Source organism: Rhamphochromis sp. 'chilingali', assembly GCF_963969265.1.
Source record: "Rhamphochromis sp. 'chilingali' genome assembly, chromosome: 21".
Taxonomy (NCBI): Eukaryota; Metazoa; Chordata; class Actinopteri; order Cichliformes; family Cichlidae; genus Rhamphochromis; species Rhamphochromis sp. 'chilingali'.
This window is the reverse complement of record NC_137949.1, coordinates 23,510,689-23,529,162: the sequence shown is the minus strand read 5'-3', so window position 1 is coordinate 23,529,162 and position 18,474 is coordinate 23,510,689. Positions and strand designations below refer to the sequence as shown.

General features: G+C 40.9%; 2 protein-coding genes across 3 annotated transcripts; both read right to left on the bottom strand.

The window, feature by feature from the left end:
- Window positions 1–437: 437 nt before the first annotated feature.
- LOC308389535 (thrombospondin-type laminin G domain and EAR repeat-containing protein-like) lies at window positions 438–7,798 on the bottom strand. The gene is made up of 13 exons (XM_080870991.1): window positions 7,467–7,798; window positions 6,262–6,485; window positions 5,422–5,768; window positions 4,921–5,011; window positions 4,668–4,824; window positions 4,442–4,573; window positions 4,291–4,361; window positions 3,997–4,155; window positions 3,708–3,909; window positions 3,396–3,628; window positions 1,465–1,643; window positions 1,239–1,340; window positions 438–1,052 (listed from the first exon to the last, which is right to left on the bottom strand). Exons 1-13 carry the CDS (start codon window positions 7,549–7,551, stop codon window positions 899–901), a joined length of 2,136 nt encoding a protein of 711 aa, XP_080727117.1. The 5' UTR covers window positions 7,552–7,798; the 3' UTR covers window positions 438–898.
- A 1,541-nt stretch (window positions 7,799–9,339) lies between these two features.
- sumo3a (small ubiquitin like modifier 3a) lies at window positions 9,340–13,066 on the bottom strand. Of its 2 annotated transcripts, XM_080871683.1 has the most exons (4): window positions 12,909–13,066; window positions 11,902–12,030; window positions 11,740–11,811; window positions 9,340–11,601 (listed from the first exon to the last, which is right to left on the bottom strand). In XM_080871683.1, the coding sequence occupies exons 1-4, from the start codon at window positions 12,927–12,929 to the stop codon at window positions 11,539–11,541; spliced, it is 285 nt and encodes a 94-aa protein (XP_080727809.1). In that variant the 5' UTR covers window positions 12,930–13,066; the 3' UTR covers window positions 9,340–11,538. The 2 variants fall into 2 exon arrangements, with proteins under 2 accessions (XP_080727809.1, XP_080727808.1); XM_080871682.1 differs by having other exon boundaries at window positions 11,740–12,030.
- Window positions 13,067–18,474: the final 5,408 nt, after the last annotated feature.

Sequence of the window (18,474 nt, the reverse complement as noted above, 5' to 3'; positions counted from 1 at the left end):
CAACAGTGAAAGTAACTGAAGCTCTTTTCCATAATTAACCAGTTTAATTTCTGCGATTTTATGTAATTTTATGATACAGGTATGGATAAAGCCCACGTTTCATATCTACGTTTTGATTATAGCAAAATAATTTTGTGTAAAAACTACAATTCCGGCAAGTCTATGCTTTGAGGTTAAGCATGTATTATGTGATTTGTAGTCTTTTATAGACCAACATCTTGTGAGTGTCAGAGCTCAATGGGTAATTATTTGTCTAAGGAAAACTGTACCAAATAAATGATTAGCTACAAAAAAAACTTCAATAAATCATCATTCAAATATTAAACATTATCTGTTGGTATAAACAACTCTTATTCCATACATAAACACAATAATTATAGTTTATTTAAATTTCAATAATTTACTATCACTTTTCATATACAATTCATGCAGCCAGAGGCAAAATATAACAACAAACAATACACTTTTCTATTTAAGAAAACATATTACAGTTAGTAAACAAAATAATATTAAATCACAATGCTCTTACAGAGAGAGAGAGTATATAGAAATTTGTATTAAGTTTTGTCACACGATACACACAAATATATATTAAAAACAGACTTTCTTTGGTCCATGTGATTTTTTTTGTCTTAAAATGAGGTACATCAGTGGTTAACATATCACTGTGTGGAGGGTGACTGTATGCAGGGCTGATCACTGCAAAGGTACCCCAGCCAACACCCTGAGGGAATTTCTGAGCAGACAATAATTTAAAAAGTCAATAAAATTTCAATAATTAATGTAACCATTAAATGACCTTTTTAAATGACCTTTTGCAAATTATTTTCATACATGATAGATTGTGTACAATTACACAGATGCAGGACACAAAGCCACACTTTTTTTGTTTGTTTGTCTAGTAGGTTTTCAGCATGAACACTTTGGAGAGCGGTGCCTTGGCACTGGAGTAGATTAAATATGATTCTCCTTTAGCGCTGAAAAATTCCCAGTCACTGCACCCGATCGTTGGCAGCCAATGAACAGGAACGAATCCTTCATATCCCTGCCACCTAAAAGCAAAACAGAAAAGATGAATCCCATTAGTGCAGTATTTCCATCTGCTCTCACGGTAAGATAATAAATCAATATTAGAATTGTGTGTGTGTGATGTTTGAGATGGTTTCAAGGCGGATACCAAAAGGCAATAAGGTGGACTTATTTCACATTGGGAGGGGTGCTGTTGACAAGTTGAATACCTGTAGAGAATGCTGTTGAGAGAGTAGGATTCTCCATTGAAGGAGTTAGCAACAACCAGAAAATATTCCTGCCCAAGGCTGAAGAACTCCCAATCCACTGCACTGGAAAGAAAGAGGAAGGTATGTGGAGATAATGAACAGATAAAATGACAGCAGACGCATCAAGAAAATGTTTCTGAGCGTGTGTACACCTGGTAAGTATTATCTGGTGATTGAACATCTATACCTGTAGGTGACAATGTCCTGGAAGCGGACAAACAGCTGTGCACTCATGTCCAGTTCATAGATAGTGGAGTTAATGGTGTACTGACTCGGTCCATTACCATGGAGTCTGTGTCCATTGGCAACAACCAAAAAAACTCTGCTGTCAATCTGGAACATTTCCCAGTCTGTGGCACAGAACGTCTAAAAGAAACAATCAATAAATCAAATACTTTAGCCTTCAAATGGGAAACTCGTGGCACACAGAAGTTAAGTAAGTTGCATATTGCTGCTGATGAGAAGAGTTCTGCTGCTATTATATTTTACAGTGCTAGATGAAACTGCTGATACATGCAGGATCCAGTTTCAGCCAAAACAGATGGCCTCGCATTTGTGGCTACAATACTTTGGTATACAGAGGAGTTACCCAGACCTTCTGGCTGCAAAACAAGCCCAAATCATCCCTCCTCAACCACTGTGCTTGACAGCTGCTATGAGGTGTTTGTGCTGATAACCTGTGTCTGATTTTGTGCACTATGGTCAGATATCTGCACTTTGGTCTCATCTTTCCAACGGATATTCTTCAAGAGATCTTGTGGTTTGTTCAAATGCGACTTTGCAAACTTAATCCGTGATGCCATGTTATTTTTTAAGAGAAGAGTCTTTCCTAGCAACGTTTCCACTCAAGCCATACTTGTTCAGTCTTTTTCTAGTTGTGCTGTGTCTGAATCAGAAATGTAACTCTTGGGTTGTTTTTTTTTTTATTTCTCTGAACAATGCACAGTCTTGCTCCAATGCTCCAATCTCGGGGTGAACTTGTTGGGACATTCTTTTGACATCCACTGGACAGCTTAAAATATGACTTGGACTTTTCATTTACTTTGTTCCAGGAAATATTATAAGCCATTAAAAATGGCTCACCCCATGATAGATTTATCCAAGCCAGAGTCACGAAGACATTACCTATGGCGCGCCATCCAAAACTGAAGATACTTAAGGAGGCGTGCCGATGCTTTTGGATTTACGACTCTCTATAATTAAAGCATATGCCAATAAACAAAAAAAGCAAAGATATATGGTCCACCTTTTCTCTGAAGACATGTCAAGCCTTTCATCAGTTTGTAGATAGATGGTTCATTAAATGTGAGCATTTTCAGAGTGAACTTGTCCTTCTTTTAATTCAACGTAAATGAAAGATCTGGATAGGTGAGATCCAAATTGATAATATTAAATGTAGCCAATGGGCTAAAATTATTTTGAGCTAACAGACTCACTTTGCCTCTGTGAAATCAAAGAGCCAACATGACTAAAATTATGTGATAAATATGTTTTCTGCCCCATTTTCTTTATTATTTCAGTTAATTAATTACCAGCAGCCCTGAGGTGTTCATGTACATCCTCACATCTCGCATGGGGCGTTCCCCTTAATTACACAATTCCTCCTGTTTTCTCTCGAGACTATTAATGTGTCAACACTCTCACATCAGATGTGGTTTGATTCAAATATACCATTCACTATCAGTAACACGTCAAAGCACCGTTATCGCTCAAGCAAATCATAGCAAACCACATACTCTATTTTTTAAGGTAGTTTTTCATAATCATCAGATACAGATCTCATCAGGAGAAACCAAAGCCCAAATGGTCAGAAGATGACTTCCTGCCATGGAGTGGAAACCATGCCGTCCTCAAACCCACTCAGAGTTTTGAGGGGTTTGTAGCGAAGCAGCAAACAGCTGATAGGAAAATATTTTTAGTCTATTTGAGCTACTTTCAGTGCGCCCCAGGGTGGCTGTGGCTACAATGTAGCTTGCCATCACCAGTGTGTGAATGTGTGTTTGAATGGGTAGATGACTGGTTGTGTAGAGTGCTTTGGGGTCCTTAGGGACTAGTAAAAGCGCTATATAAATGCAGCCCATTTACCATTTACCATTTTACATTATTCTTATCACAAACCTTAATTTTCTGGAACACCTGGAAGTTTCCATTCACCCAAACGTAGATGACAGAGTCTAAAGAAGTGGTCACGCCATCAAAAGCATTGGCGACCACCAGGAAATAGTAAGGTCCGACAGTGAAGAACTCCCAGTCGTACGCCCCTGAAGTCTGGAGCATCTGGTGGACCTCAAAAGACTTTGATAATCTGTTCCACCTGTATATCACACTGTCTATAGTGTGATTCTTGTCACCTAAAAGCCAAACAAGCAAAAGATGCCATGCCAGACACTGTGGAAGTTAACGGGTAGTATAGGTATATATTTATATTACCTTGTCTATGATTAGCGACAGCAAGATATGTATGTCCATCTATATTAAATGCCTCCCAGTCTCGGGCACAGTGCGTCTGCAGAGTCTGGAACTGCACAAATCTTTTTCTCCTTTTGCTCCACTTGTAAATCACAGAAAAGTCCGCCTGTGAGTCTTTGTTAAATCGCCTGTCTCCCCCAGAATTAGACACCACCAGATATATCTACATTAAAAACAACAAAAGAGAAAGAGTATAGGTTTAAAGCTTTTAGTAGGATTAAAGTGTGATTTTTCCACTAACTTGTCACACCTTATTGCCCATGCTGAAATGCCTCCAAGCCAGGGCTCCGTTGGTGCTGATATTCTGATAGAGTTGGAAACCTGTTTTAGTCCAGAGATACACAGCAGAGCCAGATGCCGACCGATGAGCCATAGCAGCCATCAGACCCATACCAGGTACCTGGAACAGCTGGAGATTGGATTTTTTTTTCACAGCGGGTTTATGTACAGGAAATCCCAAATGAAAGTGAAACAAAAGTATCAGACAATAAAGTATCAGACAATAAGACCTAAGTAAGTTTCACAGCAAATGGTGGATAAATACCTCTATGTCGTGGGTCTCTGAGCTGGTGGTGAGCACCTGATGTTCCAGCACATAGTCCAGCCTTTTGCGATCTGTGTTAATGAAAATGAATGGTTTATGTGATTTTATTTCATAGAAACAAGAACAGAAACAGTGTTAGTTGGAGTCTCACCTTCTAACACAGTGATCCAAACTGTACCGTCACAGAGGTAGAGGCCCTTTTTGAGGGGATTAAACCACAGCTGGCCCTGTAGCTGCTCCGAGCATGACTTCTCCAAGCCCACAGACACTCTAGCTTCAGTTTCTGACATATTAAAAACCAGAAAGCAATCAAAGAGGCAAGCAAACATGCAATGTCTTATTTATACTGAGTAAAAATACATGCATATGCAAATTACCATAGGTATTCCCATGTCTATCATCTTCTGCTCCTGTGGCTGGCAGGTCTAAAAACAGTGGTGGTACTGACAGAGCTGCTAGCTGGGGGTCAGAAGAGGGGCAGATCTGATGGGTAGCATCTGAACCTGGCACCAAAACCAGCTGTCGCAGTAGACCCTGGATATGTGGTCACAGAAGAGGTAATCATTTCCGAGTTCATGGCATATCCTTTACAAATCTTATTATAGTCTGAAATAAAGAAAGGCATCTTACTGAAAACAAGCCCTTCCACAGCCCCCGACTACCAATGTGGAATCTGGATCCCTGAATGTTGAGGTCTGAAGGGAAAGGCCTGGAGGGAATGCTGTTTGCCATAAAAGATATACATAATTATTTCTAATAGGTGGAGTAAGTTGTTTTTCTTCTGTAAATGAACTAAATTCTCTATAATTAAAGTAGTTCACTCTGTTCTTCTCATTCTAGGACTCAGTGTGAGACATGAACTGTATTACATGTACAAGTGCTGTGTGGGTGTTGATATTCCTCCTTTCGGCGTGCCAGAGGGAATTTCCACTAAAAAACCATCTATCACACACTGTCAGGCTACTGTGATATGGCTGCAGGGCATACGCAGATTTTGAGCAGGACCATTTTATTGTGGTGAAGGATCTACTGCGCCTCAAGGCAAAATCGGAGGGAACAGAGTAAAGTGGGAAACAGACGTATCCACCCAGAGAACAGAGAAGAGAAAGAGGGGAGAGAAACTGAGCTTACATTTCCACTGGTGAGCTGCAATCCACTGTGAGCTTCACGTGATGACTACCAATGGCTAAAACAAGAGTGTGCCACTGGCTGTCAGCCAGCTGGGTGCCTCGAAACACCCAGTGCTCTACAACCCCTCTGTGACCTTTATAAAGGAAGTGCAGACGCTTTCCCGAGAATTTAAGTCCAAGAATGAGGCGCCCATCACTTTTGACTCTTGTCTTCTGACTGTGTTGCTCTTCTCCGGTGATACTTGACTCTTTATTGCTTTTCAAGCTGCTGCCTCCATCGTTCTCCTCTTTGTTCTGATCCACTGGTCGTCCTTTCGGCCCCATCAGAGAAAACACATATTCATTCCCCTGTTTGGAAAAACAAGAAGGAAGCCCAGACACACTGAATTTGGCAGCGGACGATGCTAACAAAGTGCATACGCTTTTTAATCAAGAATGGAGTTTTTTAGGTGATGGGTAATGAACTATGTTGCAATTTGAAACACTAAATTGCACTAGAAGAACAGACTTGCATGTAAGTTTAATTGCAAATAAATCAATAGGCAGTAAATATGAGCAATACCGACATCTGTGTCAAGTTTAGCAGCGTATGCATTCATCTTTCTGTCAGGGTTAATATGACACTGTAACAGGAATTTCTGTCAAATCTATTCTGTGTTTTGGGTTTGCAGAGACACAGTCTTTCTATTTATGTAACACACAACATCTCCTCAAGCAAAGCAGGGTGGAGTGGTGGCATCTATTATTTTACTTAAGTAATCAACTGTTATTACTTGCAACATATTCCTATTTTCACACCCCTGCAGTCATTAGTACCGAGGCGTTTCAGTCAGATGCTCACCTTGGGTGCACTGTCGGAGACTTTTAATGTCAGAACGATGGAGAATTCCTTGGGGAAGAGGTCACAGTTCACCAGAATCTGGGAGGAGGGAAAGCTCAGTGCGGTATCAGGGCTTGAGAAATGAATCCCCCTCACCCCGCCGGCCTGCTTCATGTGCACCCCCGGCACAAGTTTGGATGGGTCCCTCTCAAGGACAAAAGATAGAAGATCCAGGGGAAGCGAACCTGAACAAAATATGCAAATAAAGACTATGGCAGTGAGTTTTATGGCCAAACTTTAAACTTCCTCGTGTTGCGAAAGTAACACTGCAGAATTCCTGGGATGATTAATGGGTTAGAAAAGAATAAAAGCTGAAAGTTTTTAAAGTGGATTTAAACAAAATCGCTCTCAGGCTGCAGTAGAAGTAATCTATTCACCGTACTTCACACTTTCACTCAACTTCAGTACATTAGAATAATTTAATAACTTTAGGTTTTGCAATGAAAAGTGTGATTTGATGCTTTATTGTAAAAAAAAAAAAAAGAAGAAAGAAAAATACCTAAGAGCATATAAAGTTTGAGCTGAAATGATTAGTGCACCAGCAGGATTACTTACTCTATATACCTTAAGTGCTGAGTGTGGTAGAGCATCTTCAAAACCAGAGGTTTGTTTTAAAGGGACACGAGTCAAAAAGGTCAGGATCCACAGGAAACTAATAAATTCCTCAATGTCCCAGTACTACTGCCACCACCACACCCTGGAGTGTGAGAAACAGCCCTAGGTAGTGGTGGGGTTTTATGAGACTTCAGTGGGTTTGTTATTTAATTATTTTTTTTAAAAAGATACTCTTTCCTAAGCAACGATAACAGAAAAATAATAATACTCCCACACTGATGAGACATCACGTAAACATGCGCTGTGTACGTCCTAATATTTCAATGTGTACGGGATTGTTGTGGAATCCCAACCACACCCAATGTCTGTACTTGTTTATGGATGTTCATTTAGGTTAAAGTGGCATGCACGTCCACACAGAGAAGCACTCCTACTGTACTGTAGGCAGATGCAGACAGCTGGAATTACCAAAAAGTATTTTAGCTAGAGGGGCTTCCTGGGTTTTAGATGAAACAGTAAGCCATTCGCTGTATAATAATTAACTAAACATTACATGTGCTGAACTCAGCTGAGACTGGAAGAGATAAAATAGAATAAAAATTGAATAATACCTGTACATTGCCTCCATGTTTCTGTGGCTGTCTCAGTTACTCTTAACCCCAGGAGAAGGAACGGCATAAATATCAGCGTTGACATTGCAGAAAATCGGTTTGTTTCAGTTTCCAGTTGGTAGGAATGTCTCCATACTGAAGGTATTTCTTTGCCTATCCTAAATGACAACACACACCAGAAAGCTGTGTACACTTCATATTGAGCCTGCTAAGAATTCCAGCTCCAAACAAAAAAATGTCTATGAAGAAATTCGGGTGACAATCATTAAAGTCACACTGGTAACCTAAGATTGATGTTAGGAGTAGGAAGTCCCAGAGCATCCGCGCTTGGAGAGATCCATTCATAAGTGTGGAAAAACCTGCACCTGCAGCTCCTTTTAAACTCCGGACTCATGCAAATCACTAAGCACCCTGTCAGTCATCCACACTCAACCACAAATCTGATGACACAGACCTGCCAGAGGGGTGAGCTGCACCCCTTTGTTAATGTATACGTGTACGCTCACAGACAAGCAGACAGGCACAATATCTGAATGTGATCACATGAAAAATGATTGATTAAAGGGCTTTTTTTATTGTTATTATTAAAAGGCAATCAAAAGAAAACAACAACACTTGCACGAGCTTTGGTCAAGCAGTGCATCCAAGCCGAGCTTTTACTATATTAGTTGTGATCGCACTTTAGTGTATGTTCAGGACATCTAGATGCTTCCTGAAAGCTCTGCAAGTATTGAAAAAGTAATTATGTTTCAAGATAGTAAAGCTAAATAGTATGCTGAACCACATATATGTTTTGAATTAGCAAAATAGTATTAACATAAGCAAAGACTGTAATGGAGAAAGTACTAAGAGCAGCTTGGTCAGATAGTTTTTGCAATTAATACATATTTGCATGTATGTCAACCTGGGTGGGCCAAGTCAGTCACAGTGGAGTACCTGAAAGTGTACAGTCTCCTACAGAGGATGTTCAGTGCCACTCAAACTCGACATTCATTGATTTCCTCAAGTCTGTTTAATCTTATTTTGATGGTCACCAGGTGCTCATGAGGAACAGCGGCATGTCTGCTTGTGTCAGATCTCTCAGAACCATCCGGCACATTTACAAGGCAAATGACACAAGGCAAATGACACAGTCTTTCTTCTTCCACCCACATTAAGATTATGGACGCCACAAATATCAAGGATGCAAAATACATACCAGTATATTTTCCTTTATCCATTCATCAATCTCTCTTACTGCCAGGAACAGCAGTTACACCCCTGAACCCGTTTAGATGAAGAAAAGCAGATGCAGATTGTCCACCGGTGCCTGATTTTCCTTATTCCTGGTTTGACTCATCGGCCGCTATGATTAATCTTATCACTGTTCCGGTTATACTGAATGCAAGTATTCACACAGACTATCAGATGAGATGCCACGTTCTAAATTTGGACCTGGGTAATAAAGACGATGGTGAAGTTTTAGATGATAATCAGTGTTTGTCCTTTTTTAACTCATTTATCTAAATTTAGTCATCTTTTGTCTACTACATGAAGAAGTGTGCTTGAGGACCACTTCAGAACCTCATTTTCTGAAACACACTTCAGCTAAGTTTACGGTTTTTCCCACTACTTTCATGTTTTTATGAAAGCAAAGCTTTAGCAAACCCAAGACATGGTATTGGTATGGACCAGTGGTGCCACCTAATGGTTACTTTTGCACATTAGAAAGCAGGTTTTCGGTGCTTTTGGATCCTTAGCTCCCATCTGTGTGCATCTGGGTACCCAAATTTTACCCCTCCCTTCCCTGGAGACAGAAAAGGGGCTTTAAGTTATGTTCTTTAAAACAAACAGATTAGCTGGTCAAACACAAAAACAAAAACTTGACATCAAATCTGAGTACCAAACTATATTTATTGTATACAGTAGTAAAAGACCACAAATAATGTACAAATCAGTAGAGAAAACATAACATGACAAGACCTGGTCCCCGTTCTTCGTACTTTACAGTTTAGCTCAGCTGACCTTTGTCCAGCTCACTGGGTTCTTGAAATGCGAGCGGAAGGCTGCTTGTTGGCATCGTAAAGTGTGCTCTTACTTTGTGTGACGAAAGCTGGAATCATGATTGCTGACTGGCTTGTGCAGATGCATGTCGCACAAACACTCAACATTTCTCTGTGCAATACAATATTGACAGATGCTTACTGATGGCTGTGCAAGGAAATAAGGTTTCATTTCTCAGTACTGGCACCAACTCTTAACTATTCATATAAAAGATGAAAAACATTTACTGTAGTAGCTGAAAGTGTTCAGACAGTTTTTAAAGCACGTATTAAAACCTACATTTCATTTTGTTGCAGTGTGTTTTTAACTTTGAAAGGTGCAACCTTTTCTAATAACTTGAATCCAACTAACTTCAAAAAAGCTGGGTTTTTCTTTTCAGGATTTGAGCTTAATGAACTGTGGCTGAACTGGGGGGAGGAAAGGGGAAAAAAAGAAATCCTAGCTCATTTCAGACTATTTACATTCAAAGATAATTTGGTTACCCACATACGAAGAACGGGGCCCTGTAGGTACAGAACACTTGTCTCCCAAACTCCAATGGCTGACCTCCTGATATGAAACGAACTGCATGCTTCACTCTCCAGAATGTAAAAATAGTGAAAGACGCTCATCACCACTTGAAAGACTGCCACTGTAACAACACACAAGCAGACAGCATCTCAGCAGCTGGCACAGTAGTGAAAAGTGTCATTGGTGTCTTTTAGCAAAGACAGTCCAACTTTTGCTGGATACCCTTGCTCAAACTTGAACCTGCTCCTCTTCAAAGCACATCTAAAACTCAAGTGTTCCCGTTGGCCTACTTGTGCTAGGGCAATACAGGGGATGAGACACCTGACCTAAAAAAAAACAAAAAACATTCAGGAACCTTTCAGTTATTCCCACTCACAGTCCACCCTCTACAACAAGCAGACCTGCTTTTGAGATCATCACAAGGACCGGTCACTAGCCCACTTTGGAAAAAAACAGAACCAAAAAGAAAAATGTTATGTATTTTGCACCAAGAGATTCTTTACACAATCAAACGCCGACCAGCTTACACCGTGGATGCACTTCTGTGATATAGATGAATTCTTTCCCCTGAAACAAGCATTTCTGCATAAGCATATATCCATCTGTACCGCAGACACCCACAGTCACTCACTGAGTAGCCATCTAAGAGGAAGCAAACACTGATGCAATATAAATGCCTTTAAATGTGACAGTTTTCACCTTGAAGTTGGCTTTTTAAAGAGAAGCACGTCAAATATGAAGCAGACGTTCTGTTTTTGGAGTATTGGTCCAAGTCCCACAACATTTATCTAACACCCATTCTGATACTGCTGTACAGGAGGGGGAAAAAAATGTCGACCATATGCCCCATGGGTGTTAATGTTTAAAATAACAGACGAAAAAACTAAAATTAACATTTACAAAAGAAAAGAAACATTGCAGAAGCACCTAAAATGCAAAGAATTAAAATTCATTTAACAAAACAAAAACAAACAAAAAAACGAGTCACCATTCAGACAACAAACACACAGAAAAGCAATGTGAAATGGGAAGCATGTGTGTATTATGTTCAGATAGTGCTTCCACTTCAAACCATTTTTATGCCCACTGACAGTGACCCCTGGACAAAACACTTGCAGAGCCTCGCATTCAACCCTGATGGATGAAAACAGTGACAAACTACTGGATTCTAAGCTTTCACTGCACAGTGAACCAAAAGCAGTGACAAACCAGGAACAGCTGTGATGAGTTGTTGGTCCAATCACAGCCAGCGGTGCCAGAAGGAAATCTGTGTCCTGATTGGCCAGCAGAGAGACTGTTGACACACAAAAGTTCAGTCCTGACTGAGACAGCACATAAACAGCCAACGAGGCCCCCCGCCAACACCTGACGAAAACCATGACAGACATCTTTAAACTGAAAGAATAATAATAATAATAATAATAATAATAATAATATGAGGGGAGTGGTGGGGAAGGGATGGACAGTGAGATGGTTGAGGGCGTTGTCTGAGGGTGGCCGTCAATGAGGTGGGTAGGGCTTAGCAATGGCCGCCTGTCTGCTGCTGGAAAACATCTATGGTGTCTTCATCTTCCATTTCCAGCTGAGAAAAAGATGTTCCATATATTAATTATTTTACAGTATTGCAAACATATTCAATTTATTTAGGGGACAAGTGCGCTGTAATCTTAAAGAAACTGAATGTGTTTCAATAATGGTTACAAGTGCATAATAATCATACCTGTGCAGGCGTATCCGTCTCATTGATCGGCTGGCCATCAAACCTGAACCTGATCTGCCTTATTGAGAGACCCTGCAGATGAAGATGCCGCCTTTCCGTTAAAAGAACAGCAAAGTTAAGTGTGCATGTAATCATGCTGCTTAAGAACTTACAGCAGCTTACCTGTCGTTCACAGTATGCCTTCATTAGTTTACTGAGAGGTGTGTGCCTTTTTATTTTAAACTGAACCACCGACCCATCCTGCCCTGCAACCTTGAGGTTGATGTGGTCATTCTCAGTCTTTACTCCTTCCTGTAGAAACACAATGGTTTAACACTTGATAAACAAATGGATTAGCAACCACAGTAATGGATAGTACGTATACGTTTTCTTTAAAGCGACATCCACAATACTGTTAGCCTTGCTAGCTCAGACATACAGAAAGTAAACTAATAGGTATATAATCCCACAATTTTAACAGCCGTGTCACAAAACACAGATGTGACTTGTGTTGAATTACTGCCATACTATTCAGTTGATGCTTTGATTAAAACAAAACGTACATTGGAGCTCAATAACACAGACATGCTACCATATGCGTTCACACAAGGCACTCACAGGCGCTAACGTTAGCATCATTAGCTCCGGGCTAGGCTCAGAACCACTGGCGAGTTTAGCTACCGGCTAACGCTGCTAGCAGTTTTGTTATGAAGTATTGTGGTACAACAAGCAGCACAACGAAAAAATTAAAACAAATAAAATAAAAACTACCAGAATACCATAGTCACATCAGTTTTTAAGGCGGTGCGTCACCTCCATTTGCGCTCTTCTGCCACTGCTGCAGTTGCGGCATTTGCGGCGTTGCGGACATAGCGTGGTCCCGTTTCGACAAAGAAAAAAATCCGCAAATAACAATCATGGTGTAATTGACATTCCTGCTCCCAACCTTTTAGACCCCAATTAGCGGGACAACATCCCTCCCAAACTCACCTACAGTGAGCTGTGTGAGCGCATATAGACGCACATATGAATGTGCGGGTACTCATTCATTTGCGAAACAAACACTGCGCCGATTTAGAGAAACGTGCAAACCAGGCCATTTTTAGATTGCACATATAAGCGACGGTTTCGCAGGAGCTCGCCTCAGCCATCATAACAAGCAAGCAGTTATATAAACCTCTATATATTACCTTTGGCTTTTCCTCTGACATCTCGGCAGGATTTCGCGTTGCAGTTTACAGAATAATCTGCTAGTTCGGCTTTATTTGTCTTTCTGCCGCTTTCTGTCCTCTCCTCTGCCCTGCTAACGGGTGCGCGCTTCAGACCGTTGCTGCAAATAAGCCATTGGCCCTTAAAACACCACGTGGTTGCCAAATCGCGGGAGCGCGCGTCTATGCAAAAAAAACTCGATCACGCGAGGAATCTATATGAAAATCTCTTATTGTGCGCACAAATTAAACCAAATAACGAGCCACCTGTAAGTGGTAGCTATTGAAGTTCTGTAGTTTAATTTCCATTCATTTAAAATGTTTTGTTTCCATCTTAGTTTAGTTTAGACCAGACTTCAGAATTGGTTAAGCTCTTTAATGTTTAAATATCCTAGTGTATTATTATTGTCATTTTTAATAATACTTTGACTCTTTTAATTTAATTATATGTTTTAAGAAGTTCAGAAATACAGTAGTGGTCAGAAGTTCTTATACACTCATTATGGGCATGAAAGTCATGATAATTTGGGGCTTTTAATAATTTCTTTGAACTGTTCTTTTTCCAGTCAGGAATGATTAATTTACAGTATGTATCAATCTGATGCACAACTTTGAATTTATTTGGGATTTTCTTCAATCCACACAGGGTCAAAAGCAGAAATACAGACTCAAATATAGACATCAAATCACTTAATTCCCTTAATAAGTGCTATTCAATGTTCTACAATATCTATCAGTTTAACAAGGTGAAGGCCTGTTTACTTTTTGTTAGTGATCATGTTTGAATGCAACTGGTAGTTTCTTCTTTCCAAAAGGTGAGCAGACATCATATTAAACCCTATGGATTAAGAATGTAACTTGTGTTCATATGTGTGAAGGCAGCAAGTGAAGACTATTAGCAATATAGTGTATACACTTGAGCCTGTATGTGTACTTTTGACACTGCGTGGATTAGATAAAATCCAAAATAATACTGATGATGCCATAGCCCTGACACTACACACTGCCCTGTCACACCTGGAGAAGAGAGACACGTATGTGAGAATGCTGTTTGTAGATTACAGCTCAGCATTCAATACCATCGTTCCCTCGAAGCTGGACAGGAAACTGCAGGATCTAGGACTGAGCAGCTCCCTCTGCAGCTGGATCCTTAGCTTCCTGTCTGACAGACGCCAAGTGGTCAGACTGGGCAGCATCACCTCATCCCCCATCACACTGAACACTGGTGCTCCACAGGGGTGTGTACTGAGCCCTCTCCTATACTCACTCTACACCTACGACTGCACAGCCACTAACAGCTCCAACATCATTGTGAAGTTTGCGGACGACACTACAGTGGTGGGTCTTATCACCAATGGTGATGAGACGGCTTACAGGGAGGAGGTCAGCGCCCTGACCCACTGGTGTCAAGACAACCATCTCACCCTCAACGTCGCAAAGACAAAGGAGTTGATAGTGGACTTCCGGAGGTGCAGAGAAGTACACACCCCCATCACCATCAGCGGCGCTGCTGTGGAGAGAGTGAGCAGCTTCCGGTTCCTTGGTGTACATCTGGCTGAGGATCTTACATGGTCAGTACACACAAACAAAACAGTGAAGAAGGCGCAGCAGCGCCTCTTCTTTCTCAGGAGACTGAAAAGATTCGGCATGAGCCCCCGCATCCTCAGGACCTTCTATCACTGTGCCATTGAGAGCATCCTCACTGGATGCATCACCACCTGGTATGGCAACAGCACCGCCTACAACTGCAAAGCTCTCCAGCGAGTAGTGCGGTGCTCTGAACGGATAATTGGAGGTGAGCTTCCCTCCCTCCAAGACATCTACAGGAAGCGGTGCCTGAGGAAAGCGAGGAGGATCATCAAGGACTCCAGTCACCCCAGCCATAAACTGTTCAGACTACTTCCATCAGGAAGGAGGTTCTGCAGCATCCGGTCCCGTACCAGCAGACTGAGAGACAGCTTCTTCCACCAGGCCATCAGACTGCTGAACACGTCATAGACACCTCAGCTTCACTACTGGAACTTTAACATTATGCACTCCATACTGTACAGTAATGCCACTGTTTTGCACATGTCTCAACTCTGTATATTTTTATATATTTTATTTATTGTTTACTCTATTTAATTTGTAAAATATGTGTACACACACACACACACACGTAGAAAAATATTTAGTATACACATCCAGAAATGCATATACTATTATATATTGCACATATATTTATTAGTTTCAGATGTAGCCATTCTTGTATTTTGCTTGTTTACATTATTGTATTTTGCACAACTCTGTTGCTTGTGAAGCTCGCACACAAGAATTTCACTCACATGTGCTGTACCAATGTACCTGCACATGTGATGTGACAATAAAAGTGATTTGATTTGATTTGATTAAAGAAAGGGGCAATGTGTGGGGCAATGTGGGAAGTACTGGTAACGTTGGTATAGCAAATTTTTATATGTTTAACATTAAAAACATAAAAACTATGCAAGTCCCTCACTGGTTTGGCATTGGTTCCCAGCTTCCTGGCAAAGTAAATACAACACAGTGTCTGTGAAGGTTCTCAGTCATCCAGGTCATCGTAGTCAAAGGAGCTTGCAAAGAAAAGCGTCTGGACTTCTTTAAGTTAGTTGAAGACGTTTCACCTCTCATCCGAGAAGCTTCTTCAGTTCTAAGGTCAAATGGTGGAGAGTCCCAGATATAAACCTAGTGGGAGCGTCCCCCCACAGAGGGACAAAAGGACCCACTGATGATCCTCTAAACTCACCCGAAACTCTGGTTGATTGGGACCCACACCCAGTTTCACACCTTGGCTCAGGCGATTAGAGGATCATCAGGGGGTCCTTTTGTCCCTCCGTGGGGGGTTGCTCCCACTAGGTTTATATCTGGGACTCTCCACCATTTGACCTTAGAACTGAAGAAGCTTCTCGGATGAGAGGTGAAACGTCTTCAACTAACTTAAAGAAGTCCAGACGCTTTTCTTTGCAAGCTCCTTTGACTAAATACAACACAGATAAATAGAAACTGAAGTTTATTTTATGGTCTAACCTTTAACTCTCATTTCATCTCATTTTCTCTGCTTATCTTGTTTGGCATCAGTACTGATGCATCCATAGTTCACATTTCTTTATGAGCTGTGCTGACTAATATGTGGGACATTGAGTCAACTAGTGCATGCCCATGCTACAGTGTAATTGTCCCTTTTGACAGCAAAATCATGGCCTTACTTTAACCCACTTACTTGGTATATATGTGTTACTAATAAGTCCTTTAGTTACAGGTAGTCTCACTGCGATGGAGATCTTTTTCAAGAGGGAAAGGAGTACCAAAAAATCCCCTAAAACATACAAGAGCACTCACAAAATCTAGTGTAATAAATCTAGTGTAGTATATTAATCTTTTTGTGTTTTTGCGTTTTGAAGTTATATAATCTTGTACTGAAAAAATAATGTTTTAAAGAGCTCAAACAAAGAAAGTGCTTATATCCCCCAATGACTAATATATCACTTTAAGGAGATGATCCAATGGAAACTAAAGCTTTTTCCTAATTTGTGTGACCCTGAACTTTAACCTATGGCCTTGAAGATATTCTAAAATATATACCAAACATAAATACCACATTACAGTGGTGTATTTGATTATTTTTACCCATATGACTGGAGCAGAATTAACTGAAATCTTTGGCTTCTATAAGCAGAAAAAGAGATTTTAAGTCAAAGTTAAGTTTAAGTTAAATTCGTGCAGTCTGTGACTTTGTGACTTTATGGTGTCATTGTGATGTCGAATTGAAAAAACAAGAGCATTCGGAGAGTGCAACTCACCCTGAAGGGCAAGGACTATACTTTTTTTTACTATACTAAAAAAAATAGATGTTTTATGATGTTTTTATTATAACATGCTGACATCAGCCTGCTTTTATTACAGTGCAGCAACCTCAGCCTGCTTTTATAAAGACATAATGCCTGACCTTTGACCTATGACCTTGAAGCATTGAATACTAAAATAGTCTGTTTTATTATCTTTACCTATATGATTGCAACACAACTGACTAAAATTTCTGGCTTCTATAAGCTAAAAAACCTTGAGATTTAAAAATATTTTCATTTTCAGTGCGTGATTTTGCAAATCTTTATGCTGTCACTGTAACACTGTAGGGCATGGTATTTGGGGGAGGGCCGGGGTGGGGTGGTAGGTTGTACAGCTCTCAATGGCCTTTTATATGATATATTACTCGATATTGTTTTTTTGAAAAACTTTTCTGGGTCAACTTTACCTTTGCGTGCTGACAATGAAGGTCAAGGTCAAATGCTTAGCTAACCTAGGCTTGCATATTTTTGTAAAGACAATCCATTAAAAAAAATAAGGTAATATGAAGAGCAATATAAAGATTTTATTGATTTTGGCATAACCTTGACCTGATTTTCTTGTAAATTAAATCAGCTCCGGCTGTTACTGGCATACCATCACACAAAATATGAAAATGATACCTTGAAAACTGTGGAGTCAAGATTGCTAACAAACAGACAAACAAACAAACAGAACCATGACACCACCAGGAGAAAAATCCAGACAGACACTTAACATGAAATCAAAAAATGCAGTTTCACAATTTTTGTTTTCTTTGTAGCTCATTTCATAGGCAGCAAGGTATTCAAATCCAGTTTCTCCAAGACCAGTGTGAATGGGAGGTGCAGCTAAAATGTCTTTCAGCCTTCTAAATAAATAAATCCCACTCCTTCATATAAGATACAACGGTGAGTAAGTGTGATACACAGGATCAAGAGGCTTCTGGGGAGACGGAGAAGCATACATATAAACACTGTCACCATAATCAGACGCAGACAAAACTCTGGATGTTCACTGTGTACAGTGATGGTAATTCAGAATGCACCTGTCCCTCCTCAAAAGCAGACTCGTGAAAATTCCACACAGGTGCTGGAAAGCCGAGTCCATTTGTCTTTCGGGAAGCATTGAGCACTTGCAGTCTATAATGTTCACGGCGCCATGGTCTGTCGTTTTCTGACGGCCTTTCTCTGTCCACGCTGGTTTCTCGCAGTCTGCGCAAAGCTTGTGCGGACCGGTCATGGTCCAAGCGATGCACCTTTTCCTCACTGGTTTCGCGCAGTCTCCGTGAAGCCTGAGCCAGTCGATTATTTTGTAGGCGATGCTCCCTCTCCGAACTGGTTTCTCTCAGTCTGCGCAAAGCTTGAGCAGACCGGGCATGGTACAATCGACGCTGCCTTTCCTCGCTGGTTTCTCGCTGCCTCCGTGAAGCTTGAGCCAGTCTGGCATTTTGCAGCCGAAGCCGTCTTTCCTCGCTGGTTTCTCGCTGTCTTCGTGATGCATGAGCCAATCTGTCATTTTCTAAGCGATGCCGTCTCTCTTCGCTGGTTTCGTGCAATCTCCGTGAAGCTTGCCCCCGCCGCTTATTTTCCAGGCGATGCTCCCTCTCCAAGCTGGTTTCACGCCGTCTTCTGGAAGCCTTAGCCAGGCGGTCATTTTGCAGACGTTGCAGCCTTTCCAAACTGGTTTCCCGCTGTCTGCGCGAAGC

Excerpts from the sequence above, each read along its gene's own strand:
- LOC308389535 (XM_080870991.1), bottom strand. The coding sequence starts at position 7,551 with ATGTCAACGCTGATATTTATGCCGTTCCTTCTCCTGGGGTTAAGAGTA. Across the intron at positions 4,156-4,290 it reads CAGAGACCCACGACATAGAG|CTGTTCCAGGTACCTGGTAT; the intron begins GTATTTATCCAC and ends TCCAATCTCCAG. Across the intron at positions 3,910-3,996 it reads ATTTCAGCATGGGCAATAAG|ATATATCTGGTGGTGTCTAA; the intron begins GTGTGACAAGTT and ends TTTTTAATGTAG.
- sumo3a (XM_080871682.1), bottom strand. The coding sequence starts at position 12,929 with ATGTCAGAGGAAAAGCCAAAG. Across the intron at positions 12,031-12,908 it reads TGTCAGAGGAAAAGCCAAAG|GAAGGAGTAAAGACTGAGAA; the intron begins GTAATATATAGA and ends GTGTTTCTACAG. Across the intron at positions 11,602-11,739 it reads AGACGGATACGCCTGCACAG|CTGGAAATGGAAGATGAAGA; the intron begins GTATGATTATTA and ends TCTTTTTCTCAG.